At 48.1% G+C, this 15,000-nt stretch overlaps 1 protein-coding gene across 1 annotated transcript in view; it reads left to right on the top strand.

The window, feature by feature from the left end:
• ush2a (Usher syndrome 2A (autosomal recessive, mild)) overlaps window positions 1-15,000 on the top strand; it is a gene marked incomplete at both ends in the record, with an annotated part of 469,579 nt that overhangs the window by 339,749 nt on the left and 114,830 nt on the right. The window contains 1 exon segment of the mRNA XM_084308263.1: window positions 4,934-5,294. Within this exon segment, the coding sequence (XP_084164389.1) occupies window positions 4,934-5,294 (361 nt within the window).

Below are 15,000 nucleotides of genomic sequence, written 5' to 3'. Positions count from 1 at the left end.
TACTCCACCTGTCGACTGGGAAGAGGGGTACTCTTCTTCCAATTCACAGCAAAACCCAGGCTGGTGAGGAATTCCACCACCAGCCTGGTATGAGACCTGGCAACCTCCTCCGAACGACTGAGGAGTAGAATGTCGTCGAGATAGAATAGAACTCGTAACCCCCGACGACGTAAAGGCTCCAGCGCAGTCGCCACGCACTTGGTGAATGTGCGGGGAGCCAGAGAATACCCGAACGGCATTCTGTGGTACTCGTACGCTACGCCCTGAAACAGGAACCGTAGGAACCTCCTGTGAGGAGGGAAAATAGGAACGTGAAAATACGCATCCTTCAGGTCTATGGAGGTGAACCAGTCCCCCCTCCTGACAGCCAGCAGAAGGAGTTTGACGGTCAACATTCTGAACGGTCTCGCTACAATCAACCGATTGAACGCGGACAGATCCAGTATAGGTCTGACCCCCCCTGTTTTCTTGGGCACCAGAAAATAACGGGAGTAGACGCCTGACATTGCGTCCTCGCTCGGGACCACAACGACGGCCTGCTTCGCCAACAGAGATTGGATCTCGTCGGCCAGGGCTGTCACCGCGTCCGACCCTGACAATAGGGTCGGTACCAAACCTGAGAACGGAGGATGGGGCTGTACGAACTGCAAAACCAGCCCCGCCTCTAATGTTCTCCGCAACCACCGATTCAAAAGGCATTCCCGTCGCCATATGTGAATATAATCCCACAGTGCCCCCGCCGCCAACTGACGCTGGGCCGCAAGGAACAGTAGATAGTTGGCCCGGTCCCCCCCGTCGTGCAAAACACCCAAGGGAGGACCCCGACAGAAAGGGCCGGTTTGATACGGGAGGAGTTGTCACCAAACTTGTGGACACACACTCGCCCCCTGAACACCCCACCAGCGTACGCTGAGGAGTCGTTCCGCAGCTAGACACGCAAGGCATGAGGACCCTATGGGCTCCCACACGCCGAAGCCCTGCAGTGATATTGCTACCACTCAAATCACGCTCGCCTCTTCTTTGCAGACCACTGCCGGTTTGACAGCTGAGCCACAACACTGGCCACCGCTAAATGCCATCCTGCAGCAGTATACCACTCATTCGTCCATACTGCCACCCTCCGAGCCGATATGTTATCAAGCATCGGTCGGGCGGAACGCCGTTCATCCCCGCCTGGGCACAGGAAAAAAGCTACCTGGCTGCTCAGCCAAGGTACCCCCGGCCTGCACCCCGTTGTCAGCCCCTTCACCCGTAAAAAAGGTAAATAAAGCTCAGCAAACCCCCCCACATCCACCACCGACTGACCTTCATCAATGAAGCTGGCAAGAGGAGGGAAAAGCGGAAACCCGCGGCGGGGATTACTAGACATTCCAGCGTCAACATCAGTGTTAGCAGAAAAAACAGTAGTAGCATTAGCGTTAACAGCATGTTCCAGGATCGCCAAGACATCGCCCACGACAGTGGAACGATCGCCAAGCCGCCCCGGCCCCGGTGCTGAAACATACTCCACAGCACGACCAACACCGACATCGATGCCTACAGACACAGACCTCACCTTTGTACAAGCCGACCCGTTAGCCAAACCTTGTACGCTGCCCCTCGGTCCGTCGCCGTCAGCCGAGGAACCACCAGCATAGGTCTGCGTCGTCGAGACAAGCTCCGGAGAATCCAGGGAAACACAATCCTCCGGTAAGCCCTCAACATTACGAATCTTCTTTAATCTTTTCATCCTACAAGTTATCGTACGGTGCACGCATCCAAGTACGCTGGGACGAAAATAGAGGAAGGATGTGTGGTGACTAGAGTCACTGCTATATGGGCGGTGCCACCATGGGGGCGGAGCCCCATACAGGTGTGGTGCATGTATTTTTTGTTCGTGGGAGATACATTAGGTATCATAGGAGATAGTATATCTCATAAGGCTCAGAGCGGGACGCGATAGCAAATACGGCGTATAACTACTGTGCAACTCACCCGTGAAGATATATAATGTTCAAAGACAAAGCCACTGAACCTTCCAATTACTGCCACTTCTCAGGGCTCTGGGATTGATTCTGTATCTCAATACACATATTTTGGAATTGTTATTGATTATTCTCCCTCTTCAGCCTCACATTCAGCAATTAGTGAAATAAGAAGTGTTATTTGGAGCATGCATTGCTACATTTAAAGACCTGCCTACAGATCTACATCCTTCGGAAAAGTATGGGAAGTTATTTTTTTCACTCCCAGGACTTATTTCTACTATTTGTCCCTAAAGTATGTATTGAAGGAGAAAGGGCATTTATTTAAGTATGCTGCTCCTTCTGCTTGTAATAAGTTACAGAATGATCAGAATCTTTGGAAGCTGGTCTTACTGGATGCATTTAAAGTAATTATTAATGGCTTGGAGGCACATCTGCCAGATGTTCTAATTTATGTTTTTATATGTATGAACCCTGATGTTAATGACATGTGACAAATATTGATGGATATTTTGGATATTTTGATATTATTATTTTATTTTATTGTAAATTGTTATGTTTTTATGTCTGTAATCCTGTTAATTGTGTTGCTGCCTGTCTTGGCCAGGAAGCATAAAATGGTTCCTTAAATAAAAAAATATATATCTATTTGAGGCGCAACCAATTGCAGATAGCTGCACAACAGTGAAATAAATATATTTTCTTGTACAGTTCTGTACCTTTTAGTTGCTATTGTGTATTGGTTGTGTACTGATATCAAATAAAAGCTTTAATAGCTATATACTGTAATTTGGGGAGAGACATTTTAAACTCTGAGAAGTATTTTCTCTCTCCCTCCCAATTTCATAACGGAATACATGAACTATCCTCAGAGGATGGGTCCCTGGAGCAATGTTATGTTTCAATGTTGTTGTTGTTGTTGTTGTTGTTGTTGTTGTTGTTGTTGTTGTTGTTGTTGTTGTTGTTGTTGTTGTTGTTGTTGCTGATGTTGTTGTTTACAGTGGAACGGCCGACAATTTTATTTATAACGATTTAAGTTCAATCATCTATGCTTTCAGTGTTGTTTTTATTTATGATGACAATATAGCATAATTCTAAGCATTACATTTATAGTAAATGTATTTTGTAACCTAATTGCCAGCTCTAATTCTAGAATCTAGAATTCTAGGGTTCTAGAATCGTATAGTCAAATTTAACCTACAATCTGTTTTTCTCTACCATGATACTCGGCTATTGCAGATCAAGTTTTGATTTTCCTATGTTGGCTTATGTTATTTTCTGGAACGTTTTTTGTTGATTGTTGATTTTTTTTGTTTCTTTGTTTTATCTTGCAAACTTTAACTTTTTTTGTTCTTTTCTGGATCGGTTTTTGTAGATTTCTTGTTTGTTTGTTTGTTTGTATTTTGAAAACTTAAACTTTTTTGAATTTGTTTTTGAATTAGGGGTAGGTTGCTCTATAAGCCTTCGGCTTCAAACCTATCCTTTTCGTTTGTTTATTTGTAAAAAAAAAATCAAAAAATTATTTGTTTATGTTTATTTATTTGTATGTGTAAACATTCGAAATAAAATAATTCATTCATTCATTCATTCATTCATCAATTGAGCTTCCACGATTTGACATACTGTAATTTCCAAATGCAACAGACCTTTGCAGTGGGGCAGGGGGTTGATTTTGATTGACATCCTAAAGTGCCTGTGCATTGGAGGGCACAGTTCAAAATCAATGTGTTTTTTTTGGGTGTTAGCCCTCAAGTGCAGAGTGACATAACTCACAGGGTAGGTACATTTCCCCGGAAGAGAAAACTACATATTTATTTAGATGCAAATAAAAAGGAAATATTTTTTATGAACCCTTTGGTACATAGTAATAAATGGATGGAGAACTAAGTGCAGACAAAAGTTATTATTATTTTAATTTCATGGCATCTTAAATGTACAGATGGAGTGAAAGTGTCTCTGTTCAGAGCATATTGTACACTACTTTATACTGCACACTTGTGGTCAGGCTACAAAAAGGCAAGTTTGCAGAGACTTCAAGTATAGCTTATAATGATGCCATGAGAATATTGCTTAAAATACCTAGATGGTGTAGTGCAAGTGAAATGTCCGTGGCTGCATGTGTCAATACCTTCCAAGCTGTTTTAAGAAATGTCATGTATAAATGTATCTGTCGTTTACTCTGGAAATGGAAAATCATTCTGGTTTTTACAGACATTAGGCTCAGTGCCACACGTTACCACTCATCTATGTGGAGACATTGGCACAGCTGTCTATTTGTGGGACATTGATGTGTATTTTAACACTAGCACAGCCGACAAGGGGTCAAATGACCCCTAGGCATTTTCAATAAATGTATCCTCGTCACTCGGTCGAGCTCCAGCTCTGTCACTCAATGACTTTTCCTAAAAGTACCCGTTTTATCTGGCACGGTTTCTGAAAATTCAAAATGACTTCAGGAAAATGTAATTAGAACGTTATTCCACATAATATGGAATATGTGGAAAGTCACAGCACTTTGCGAGAGTCTAGCACAGGGGTGGCCAACCCATGGCTCGCGAGCCGCATGTGGCTCTTTGCCCGTCAATGTGTGGCTCTTCCATCCAAAAATGTTATAAAAAATAATAATATTTGTATTTATTATTATTTAAAAAAAAAATTATAATAATAATAATTGTCACTCAAACCTGTGGTAAACCTCATATTTTTATATTAAGAGGTAATTATATAGTTTACACTGTTTATTTTTCTCATATTTCTCATATAAGCTGTGGGGTCATCTGACCCCTTCCGGCGGGAATCAGTGACATTTTCTCCATGGCTGTTCTAGTGTTAAGTGATGTTATTTTTGCCTGTTGTGTGTAATTGTATATAGGTTGTGTATGTTTTATTTTTTATCTGGACCATGAGTCTGTATTAAAGTTTGAATTGAATTGAATTAAATTAAATCTCTCCTCTCCTCTCCACTCCAGCCACAGTGTCTGCAGAGTGCTGTGTGTGCCGTGACTGCAGCCTCCACCTCCTACTGTGGTTTCTGTTCACTGGATCCTTCGACGGCTGCCTGCACATGGGTCCTGACCAAACACACACATACACACCTTCACATACACACGCCTCCACACACACACACCTCAGCGATGGCATATTCACAGTCTACCACTGCAGCACAGGGAAGTGCAACCACAGACACACACTCGCTGCTCACACAACCACACAGAACAAATAGCGACACACACAGCGGGACACGTGTTCAGTTGGAGTCAGAGGGGGAGATGTGTGCGTCCCCTGAAGAGGTGGTGTACACTGGAGGAGCCAACAGATACACCTACACAGGTAGGGCTTTCGAAGCCTCAATCCGGATGTGTTTTTTTTGGTTGACCTAAGTGAGGGGGGGTGGTATACAATTTAATTTGTAACCTAATGTAAGTCAGAATATATGTCTGTTTTACTCCAGTGTTTTAAAAACATTAAGTCAGAATGTGGTAGGGGTGGTGGAGCTTTTATTTGATTTGATTTTAGTGGAAGTAGCTATCATGTTATTTTCCCATTCAAAAACAATTTATTTTCTATGAACTCCATATCTATCAAATGGTTTGAAAGATTGACGAATCCCTAATTTATACAAACAAGGTTAGACCACACAAATCTGTGTTTTTATTTAACTATATCGCTCGGAGTATGGCACTAATGGCGCTAGAATGTTCCATTCACTTCCATGAAACAGTTAGCATTAGCTTTGCTGTGCTAACCTTTGAGCTACTTATCAACTCTGTGATTAATACAGAGATGTGGGTGATGTAGCCCCATCTGCCAGTAGCTTTAAACCATGTCAGACTACAGTGGCGAATATTCATGGCGGCCAAGGGAAGCCAAGTTTCCCCAAAAAAATTTTAAATCAAAAATTAAAAAATCTTTTTTTCTTTTTTTTATATATAGTTTACAATAATAAAAATTCATCTCTGTGTTATAATCATTTTCTCCCTCCTGGAGAAATTAACCGAACGAGCGAAACTGTGCCGACTCTCTCTAACACTTTGTCACTGACTGAGGCAGCTGCCAGCCTGGAGGCTCACGAGATAAAGCTGTGAACGAGGTCGAGGTTAGGACGCCAGGCAATTTTTTTTTGTGGTTTATTCATCCTATTACCTCATTATTAGCCAATAAGATTCGAGCTGGGTTGGGCTTAGCTCCTCTCACGAGATAAAGCTGGGAACGAGGTTACTTAGCTCCTAACGGCCCACGGCCCAGTTGGGTCTAGGTAAGGGGAATATATGCTGATTTCCCGTCTGGCTATAGTGGCCAATTAAATCACATTAAAAGCAAACGTGATCAAACGTCTTCGCCTCGCGCTATCTCACGAGATGAAGCTGGGAACGAGGTTAGCCTCGCGGCACTTTGGCATATAGCACTTTATTAGCAACTTATTTTTCAACCTTTACTGAGGACCAGCAGCCAGCACAGCACACCACTGTGGATATTATGATTTAACAAATCTATCTGTCCAGGAGGAGGACCATATTATTGGCCAGGTAAGCACTGAGCAGCCTGACATAGGCTAGCTCGGTTTCTAACTAATGTTATCAGGCTAGCTTGGATGCTAACTAACGTAGCCCCAGTCACTTATTCCTCCCTAGTAGCCAGGTTAATGTGCACCATCAAGCACTGCTTAAAAGCTAGCGGTTGGTCCAAAATATATCAGATATAAATGTCAAAGGTACCCAGCGTTCCATTAGGGTTTGACACACACATGCGGCGGGGTTTGAAAGCTTGGCGTTGCTAATAAACATTTTAAATCATTTTTTTAAACGAGTAAAACTGAGCTAGCCTTCGCTAAAATGGCTGCTTCCGCATTTTACAGTAGGAGCGCTGTGATGGCTGGGCGCACCAGACACGTGAATGGATGAATGAATGAATGAATGAATGAATGAATGAATGAATGAATGAATGAATGAATGCATTAATGAATTAATGAATGAATTAATGAATGAATGAATGAAAACTTTATTTAACAGATTGCAGAATGGGTACAATACAGTACGGCTCAATACACACAATTATTAAGGGGATGCAGACCAGAGAAAGACGTTTGTCTTGTTTACATCAGGGTCCCCCATTTTCAATTCATAGTGACAAAGCAGCCAGCAATCACAGCATTGATTCATTGATTGATTGAAAACTTTATTAAAAGATTGCAGAATGGGTACAGTACAGTACAGCTCAGTATACAATTGTTAAGGGGTTGCAGACCAGAGAAAGACTTTCATCTTGTTTACATCAGGGTCCCCCATTTTCAATTCATCATAACATATATGACACACACGACATACAGATAGACAGTACTGCTACATCTATACATTTATGACATACCAGATTTGCAAATACAGTACTGTTTGTGATACAAAAACAGCACGTAAGTTTCACCACGGACATATGGACCTGTGATGTTTGTTTGGTTTATTTAATTCTTTTTGAGGCGTGCTGTCCTATAAATGCCAAGTAATAGTTGTTTCATGGACCAAGACCACAACAGGCTGCTCTCCTATAGCGTCAAATGTTTTATCTGCTGACAAAGCACAATACCTGTTGGTTTTTAGTTCACTCATTGTTCAGGGAAACACATTGTGACATTGACGGATTGTGAATTTTGTGATTGACTCAAATTATATTTATTTGGAAAAATAAATATAGTCACTTTATTTTAAGAGTCAAAACTGTTCTCTTGGCTTTGTTTTTGTGAGGTTTCTGTCCTTGCTCTCTCACTTGTTCTGTTCCTTTAACCACCCTCGCTCTGTTTTCATTTGTTTTTCTGTTAATTATTTCAATTCCCTCATTCACACGCTTCTCCCCAGTGACGTCATCAGAGACGTCGCTGATTGGTTCTCTCAGGACCGCACGCTTTTCAATCACATTCCCCAGCTGTCACTGCTTTTCAATCAATCGATCCCTTATTATTTATACCCCGTTTCTCCACTCTAAGTTTGTTGGATCGTCTTGATTTTTCTCTGGTTGCATTTCCCCGTGTTGCTGCTGCTGCTGCTTTTTGCTCCTTGTGCTATCTCCAGGAATTTCCAAGAAGCCTTCCCTTGGACACCTGTTCCCGTGGCGCGCCCTCGCTCCGCTGTTTGTTCCAGCACCATTACGCATTACGTCTGGGTGAGTTTTTATTGACTGTCTTGATCTATTTCCGTTTTTCGTGTGTAACTATTACACTGAAGACTACCACCTTTTGTCAGACAGTCACTCACCCAGCTTTTCTATTTTTGCTTGTTCCCTTATGGGATAATATTTTTGGGACCTTCCATCTCCCTCTGTGTGTTGCTCACACCGAAGATATTATTTCACTATTGGATTGTTTTGGACTTCACTAACTGTGTGTATATTACACGAAGATATTCACTGGGACTGTGTTTGGATTTTTGCTCACTGTGTGTATTACACGAAGAGATTCACTTGGGCTGTTTTGGAATTGTGCTCACTGTGTTTAAATTACACGAAGAATTGTTCACCCTGTTCTCCTGCTCGTTCAAACTGCACTGTGTTGACTCGTTCCCTCTCTCCCTCTCTCGGTCTCGCAACACATCTGAGATTCTGCCGAGAGAATTCTGCAGAGCGGTTCAGACGTCAACACCTGCTATCCCCAAGACTACCATCACGGGAGAAGCTGCAGAGCAGCAGAACTTTGCCCCTTGTCCTATGTACCTGTCTTGTTGACTTGCCTTTCCTGTGCTCTTTATATTTAGTATCAAATAAACAAGCCCTCGTATTTGGCAACTCTGAATTCCTACTCTCTTGTGTCGTGCGTTTGGGGTCGGTATCAAACCATAACATTACGATCCAACCAATATGACGACCCCAGCCGACACAGAGAGGGTCAGAACCGCACTTGCAATTCAAGTCGAGTTGACCAGGGATCACGGTCTCCAATTAGAGCGGGCTGCGGCTGCGGTGCAGAACCTCAGGGATCAGGTCCTGCCTATGCAGGGTTCAATGGCCGCTATGGCGGGACAACAGTCCGAGATTCTCGCTCAGCTTCACTCGCTGGGCGACACCGTTAATACCTTTAATCTCTCACACCCTTCAGGAACATTCCCCGCAGCCCCAGCAGATCTCGCATCTCGGGAACCCCGTCTCTCCGTCCCACGGCTGTTCGACGGTAATCCCGAGGAGTGTGCCACATTCATCATGCAATGTGAGTTGGTTTTCCGTCATCAACCAAGCCGTTTTTCTGCTCATGGGTCCCAAGTGGCTTATATAACAAACCTACTTTCAGGCCATGCTGCCCAGTGGGTCACTTCCTCCTGGGCAATGGAAGCAGATTTTTTGTTTTCCTACCCAGACTTCGTGGCGGAGCTCCGCAGAGTGTTCCACCATCCATCCCGAGGTCTGGACCCTGGAGCCCGGTTGGGGACCTTCCGACAGGGGAGCGGCAGGGTGACGGACTATGTCATGGAGTTTCGACTGGCGGCGGTGGAGAGTGGATGGAACGAACCTGCTCTTCGCCTAACCTTCTTGAGGGGGCTCAGTGACGCGGTCCGGGACCAGCTCGCTACCCGGGAGTTGCCCGACTCCCTCGAGGAGCTGTTTAGCCTTGTCATCCGTATTGACGGACGCCTCCTGGAGAGAAGGCGCGAGAGGACCCGACTGTTACCTCCTGAAGCACCCCGGACTCCTGGACGCCCCGTCCCCAACATTACTGGTGGTAACAGGCTTCCCTGTCCGGTTCGCGAGGAGGAACCCATGCAGCTGGGACGCTCTCATCTGAGCCAGGCGGAGCGTGAGGCAAGGCTCAGGTCCGGTCTCTGCCTCTACTGCGGAGGTGCGGGACACCGTATCGCCGACTGCCCTACCCGGCCAAAAGATCAGGCTCACCGAGACCCCGGGAGATCCTGGTGAGCCGTTTTTCCCATTCCCAGCGCTGCGCACCACCTGACCATCTGATGAGCGTCACCCTGGCCTGGGGGGACCAACGTGCCACGGTGGAGGCCCTCATCGACTCTGGGGCAGACGAGAACTTCCTCGACTTCAAGTTTGCCACCCGAGCCAACATACCTCTTGATGACCTTGTGAGGCCCTTGGAGATCTTTTCGTTGGACCAACACCGCCTGGCCGACATCTCTCAACGCACCGGCCCAGTCGTGCTGACCATCGCTGGGAACCACGTCGAGAGAATCCAGTTCCTCATTACCCAATCCCCCCTTGTCCCGGTGGTCCTGGGTAGGCCCTGGCTCGCGCTGCACGAGCCCCACATCGCCTGGTCCTCCGGTACCATCAGGGGCTGGAGCTCCTCCTGTCACGCCCGCTGTCTGCAGGCGGCGTCCTGTCCCCCGCCCCGGAGGCCGGCTGGTGAGTTGCCCCCGGACCCCTCGTCCATTCCTCCCGAGTACCACGACCTCATGGAGGTATTCAGTAAGACCAGGGCTCAGGCCCTTCCACCTCACCGCCCCTATGACTGCGCCATCGACCTCCGCCAAGGGGCTCCCCTTCCCGGCAGCCGCCTCTACAGTCTGACTGTCCCGGAGAGGAAGGCGATGGATCTCTACATCTCTGAGTCATTGGAAGCAGGACTCATTCGGCCTTCCTCCTCCCCGGTGGCGGCCGGGTTCTTCTTTGTTGGTAAGAAGGATGGGGACCTGCGACCCTGCATCGACTATCGTCAGCTCAACGAGATCACCATCAAGAACAAATACCCCCTACCTCTCATGAGCTCCACCTTCGAGCCACTGACCCAGGCCTCGTTCTTCACCAAGCTGGACCTCCGAAGTGCCTACCATCTTGTCCGTATCCGTGAGGGCGATGAATGGAAGACCGCCTTCAAGACCCCCAGGGGCCACTACGAGTACCTTGTAATGCCGTTCGGCCTCACCAACGCCCCGGCGGTATTCCAGGCACTCATGAACGACGTCCTCCGTGACATGCTGGAGGTGTTCGTGGTGGTGTACCTGGACGACATTCTCATCTTTTCCAGGACCCTCGAGGAACACATCCTGCATGTCCGCCGTGTGCTGGAGCGCCTCCTCCACAATCGGCTCTTCGTCAAGGCGGAGAAGTGCCGTTTTCACTCCAACTCCGTCGACTACCTGGGCTTCATCGTTGAGAAGGGCTTGACCCGAGCGGATCCTCGCAAGATCCAGGCTGTGGAGGATTGGCCAGAACCCACCACTCGGAAGGAGTTACAGAGTTTCCTCGGGTTCGCCAACTTCTACCGAAGGTTCATCCGGAACTACAGTCAAGTGGCGGAGCCACTTACCAAGCTGACCTCCCCCGCTCTGCCGTTCGACTGGTCCCCAGCGGCATGCGCTGCGTTCCGCTCCCTCAAGAGAAGGTTCACTTCCGCCCCTATCCTGCTCCACCCTGACCCCAAGAGACAGTTCATCGTGGAGGTGGACGCCTCGGATTCTGGCCTGGGCGCTGTCCTATCCCAACGTTCTCTTTCAGACCAGAAGGTGCATCCTTGCGCCTTCTACTCGCGTCGCTTCCTCCCCGCCGAGAGGAACTACGACACCGGCAATCGGGAGCTGCTGGCGGTCGTGGCTGCGCTGGAAGAGTGGCGTCATTGGCTAGAGGGTGCCGAGGAGCCTTTTACCATCTGGACGGACCACAAGAACCTGACGTTCATCCGCGCTTCCAGGCGCCTCAACGGTCGGCAGGCGAGATGGGCCAGTTTCCTCAGTCGGTTCGACTTCTCGCTGACCTTCCGCCCCGGTTCCCGCAACACGAAGGCCGACTCCCTGTCCCGGATGCACTCCAAGGGGGCTCCACCCTCTGAGGACCCTTCTCCCATCCTCCCGGAGGCCCGAGTGGTTGGAGCCATCACCTTGGGCATCGAGGGTGTGGTGAGGCGTGCCCTGCGCTTCCATCGTGCTCCCAGCAACGTCCCTAGGAATCGTCTCTTCGTCCCCGACTCTGTCCGGTCCCAGGTACTGCTGTGGGGCCATACCAGCCGGTTCGCCTGCCACCCAGGCGTCCATCGCACGTTCTCCTTCCTGGCTCGTCGTTTCTGGTGGCCCACCATGCGGAACGACGTCAAGGAGTTCGTATTGGCCTGCGCGGTCTGTGCCCGCAGCAAGGCCTCTCACCAGGCACCCTCCGGGCTCTTGCAGCCACTTCCCATTCCGAGCCGTCCATGGTCACATGTGGCGCTCGACTTCGTCACTGGTCTACCCTCCTCCCAGGGGAACACCTGCCTTCTGACCGTGGTGGATCGATTCAGCAAGGGGGTCCACCTCGTGGCCCTCTCCAAGCTTCCCTCAGCGGCCGAGACGGCGGACCTCCTGACGCACCACGTGTTCCGCCTTCATGGCTTTCCCCAGGACATCGTCTCTGACCGGGGGCCCCAGTTCACCTCCCAGGTATGGCGGGCTTTTTGCAAAGGGTTGGGGGCAACGGTCAGTCTCTCCTCTGGCTATCATCCCCAGACAAACGGGCAGACTGAGAGGATGAACCAGAGCGTAGAGTCCGCTCTTCGGTGTGTGGCAGCCGAGAGACCGGCATCCTGGAGCCGTTTCCTTCCCTGGGTTGAATACTCCATCAATTCAATGGTCAGTTCCGCCACCGGCCTCTCCCCTTTTGAGGTCTCCCTGGGCTACCAGCCCCCTCTTTTCCCCGCACAGGAGACGGAAGTGGCAGTTCCCTCCGTGCAGGTCCACCTCGACCGCTGCCGACGAGTTTGGGAGATCACCAGGACCGCGCTGCTCCGAACATCTGAGCGCGCCTGTCGTGGTGCCGACCGGCGCCGGGTTCCTGCGCCGACTTACCGCCCTGGGCAGAGGGTGTGGCTCTCCGCGAAGGACCTCCCGTTACGGTCCTCGGCCAAGAAGCTCAACCCCCGCTTCGTCGGGCCTTTCGAGGTCCTAAAGGTACTCAGTCGGGCGGCCCTGCGCCTGAAGCTTCCTGCATCCATGCACATCCACCCGTGTTCCATGTCTCCCGGGTTAAGCCCGTCTCCCTCAGTCCCCTTATGCCTCCAGCTCCTGATCCGCCGCCTCCCGTGTTGGTGGATGGTCACCCCCAGTGGCAGGTCCGCCGGTTGATGGGCGTTCGTCGGTGGGGCCGGGGGTTCCAATACCTGGTGGACTGGGAGGGTTACGGCCCTGAGGAGCGTAGCTGGGTCTCCCGGCAGCTCATCGTGGATCCCGGCTTGATCACCGACTTCCATCGAGCTCATCCTGACGAACCGGGTCGGCCTGGTCGCCGGGTGGCTCCCGTGGAGGGGGGGGTACTGTGAGGTTTCTGTCCTTGCTCTCTCACTCGTTCTGTTCCTTTAACCACCCTCGCTCTGTTTTCATTTGTTTTTCTGTTAATTATTTCAATTCCCTCATTCACACGCTTCTCCCCAGTGACGTCATCAGAGACGTCGCTGATTGGTTCTCTCAGGACCGCACGCTTTTCAATCACATTCCCCAGCTGTCACTGCTTTTCAATCAATCGATCCCTTATTATTTATACCCCGTTTCTCCACTCTAAGTTTGTTGGATCGTCTTGATTTTTCTCTGGTTGCATTTCCCCGTGTTGCTGCTGCTGCTGCTTTTTGCTCCTTGTGCTATCTCCAGGAATTTCCAAGAAGCCTTCCCTTGGACACCTGTTCCCGTGGCGCGCCCTCGCTCCGCTGTTTGTTCCAGCACCATTACGCATTACGTCTGGGTGAGTTTTTATTGACTGTCTTGATCTATTTCCGTTTTTCGTGTGTAACTATTACACTGAAGACTACCACCTTTTGTCAGACAGTCACTCACCCAGCTTTTCTATTTTTGCTTGTTCCCTTATGGGATAATATTTTTGGGACCTTCCATCTCCCTCTGTGTGTTGCTCACACCGAAGATATTATTTCACTATTGGATTGTTTTGGACTTCACTAACTGTGTGTATATTACACGAAGATATTCACTGGGACTGTGTTTGGATTTTTGCTCACTGTGTGTATTACACGAAGAGATTCACTTGGGCTGTTTTGGAATTGTGCTCACTGTGTTTAAATTACATGAAGAATTGTTCACCCTGTTCTCCTGCTCGTTCAAACTGCACTGTGTTGACTCGTTCCCTCTCTCCCTCTCTCGGTCTCGCAACACATCTGAGATTCTGCCGAGAGAATTCTGCAGAGCGGTTCAGACGTCAACACCTGCTATCCCCAAGACTACCATCACGGGAGAAGCTGCAGAGCAGCAGAACTTTGCCCCTTGTCCTATGTACCTGTCTTGTTGACTTGCCTTTCCTGTACTCTTTATATTTAGTATCAAATAAACAAGCCCTCGTATTTGGCAACTCTGAATTCCTACTCTCTTGTGTCGTGCGTTTGGGGTCGGTATCAAACCATAACAGTTTTGTTCATAGTAGTAACGCTCATGTCATGATACATCTGGTTAGGTCAAAACTACAGGAATATACATAAAAAAAGGGTAGTAGTTGTTATGATTACAATGCATCGCAGTCACGAAAGGGGCTAGGTGACTGCTTGGTTTGACTGGCCGCCGAGCCATACTGTACATGTTGACTGATTGGTTTGACTGGCTGCCGAGCCATACTGTACATGTTGACTGCTTGGTTTGACAGGCTGCCGAGCCATACTGTACATGGTGACTGCTTGGTTTGACTGGCCACCGAGCCATACTGTACATGGTGACTGCTTGGTTTGACTGGCCGCAGAGCCATACTGTACATGGTGACTGCTTGGCTTAAAAAAAGAAAAAAATATTAATAAACATTTTTAATAAATTTCTTTGGCATCCTCTGTTATTTTACCCACGCGACGCCACTGGACTCATTTTGTATTCTCAATCTAGCTAAAATAAAAAACCTCATGGGTGACCTCATGCACCAACAGATTTACGACAAAAGTTGCGTGCAAATTTCATCGTAGCTCCACTTACGACCTTTTCGGGCCGATTTATTTGTGATAAATCCTGGTGATTGCGTTCACATCGATTCTACAGACATCCTCGGAATTAAATAATTATATTAATAATAAATACGACAAACGTCATAAAAATATTACATTTTACATTCACAGTCATGCCTCAACGAGGCATCGTGATGTCCGGAAATA

This window comes from Notolepis coatsorum, assembly GCF_963971535.1.
Source record: "Notolepis coatsorum genome assembly, chromosome: 2".
Lineage (NCBI taxonomy): Eukaryota > Metazoa > Chordata > Actinopteri > Aulopiformes > Paralepididae > Notolepis > Notolepis coatsorum.
Note: the sequence above shows the minus strand (reverse complement) of the source record. Positions and strands in the feature narration are given on the sequence as shown.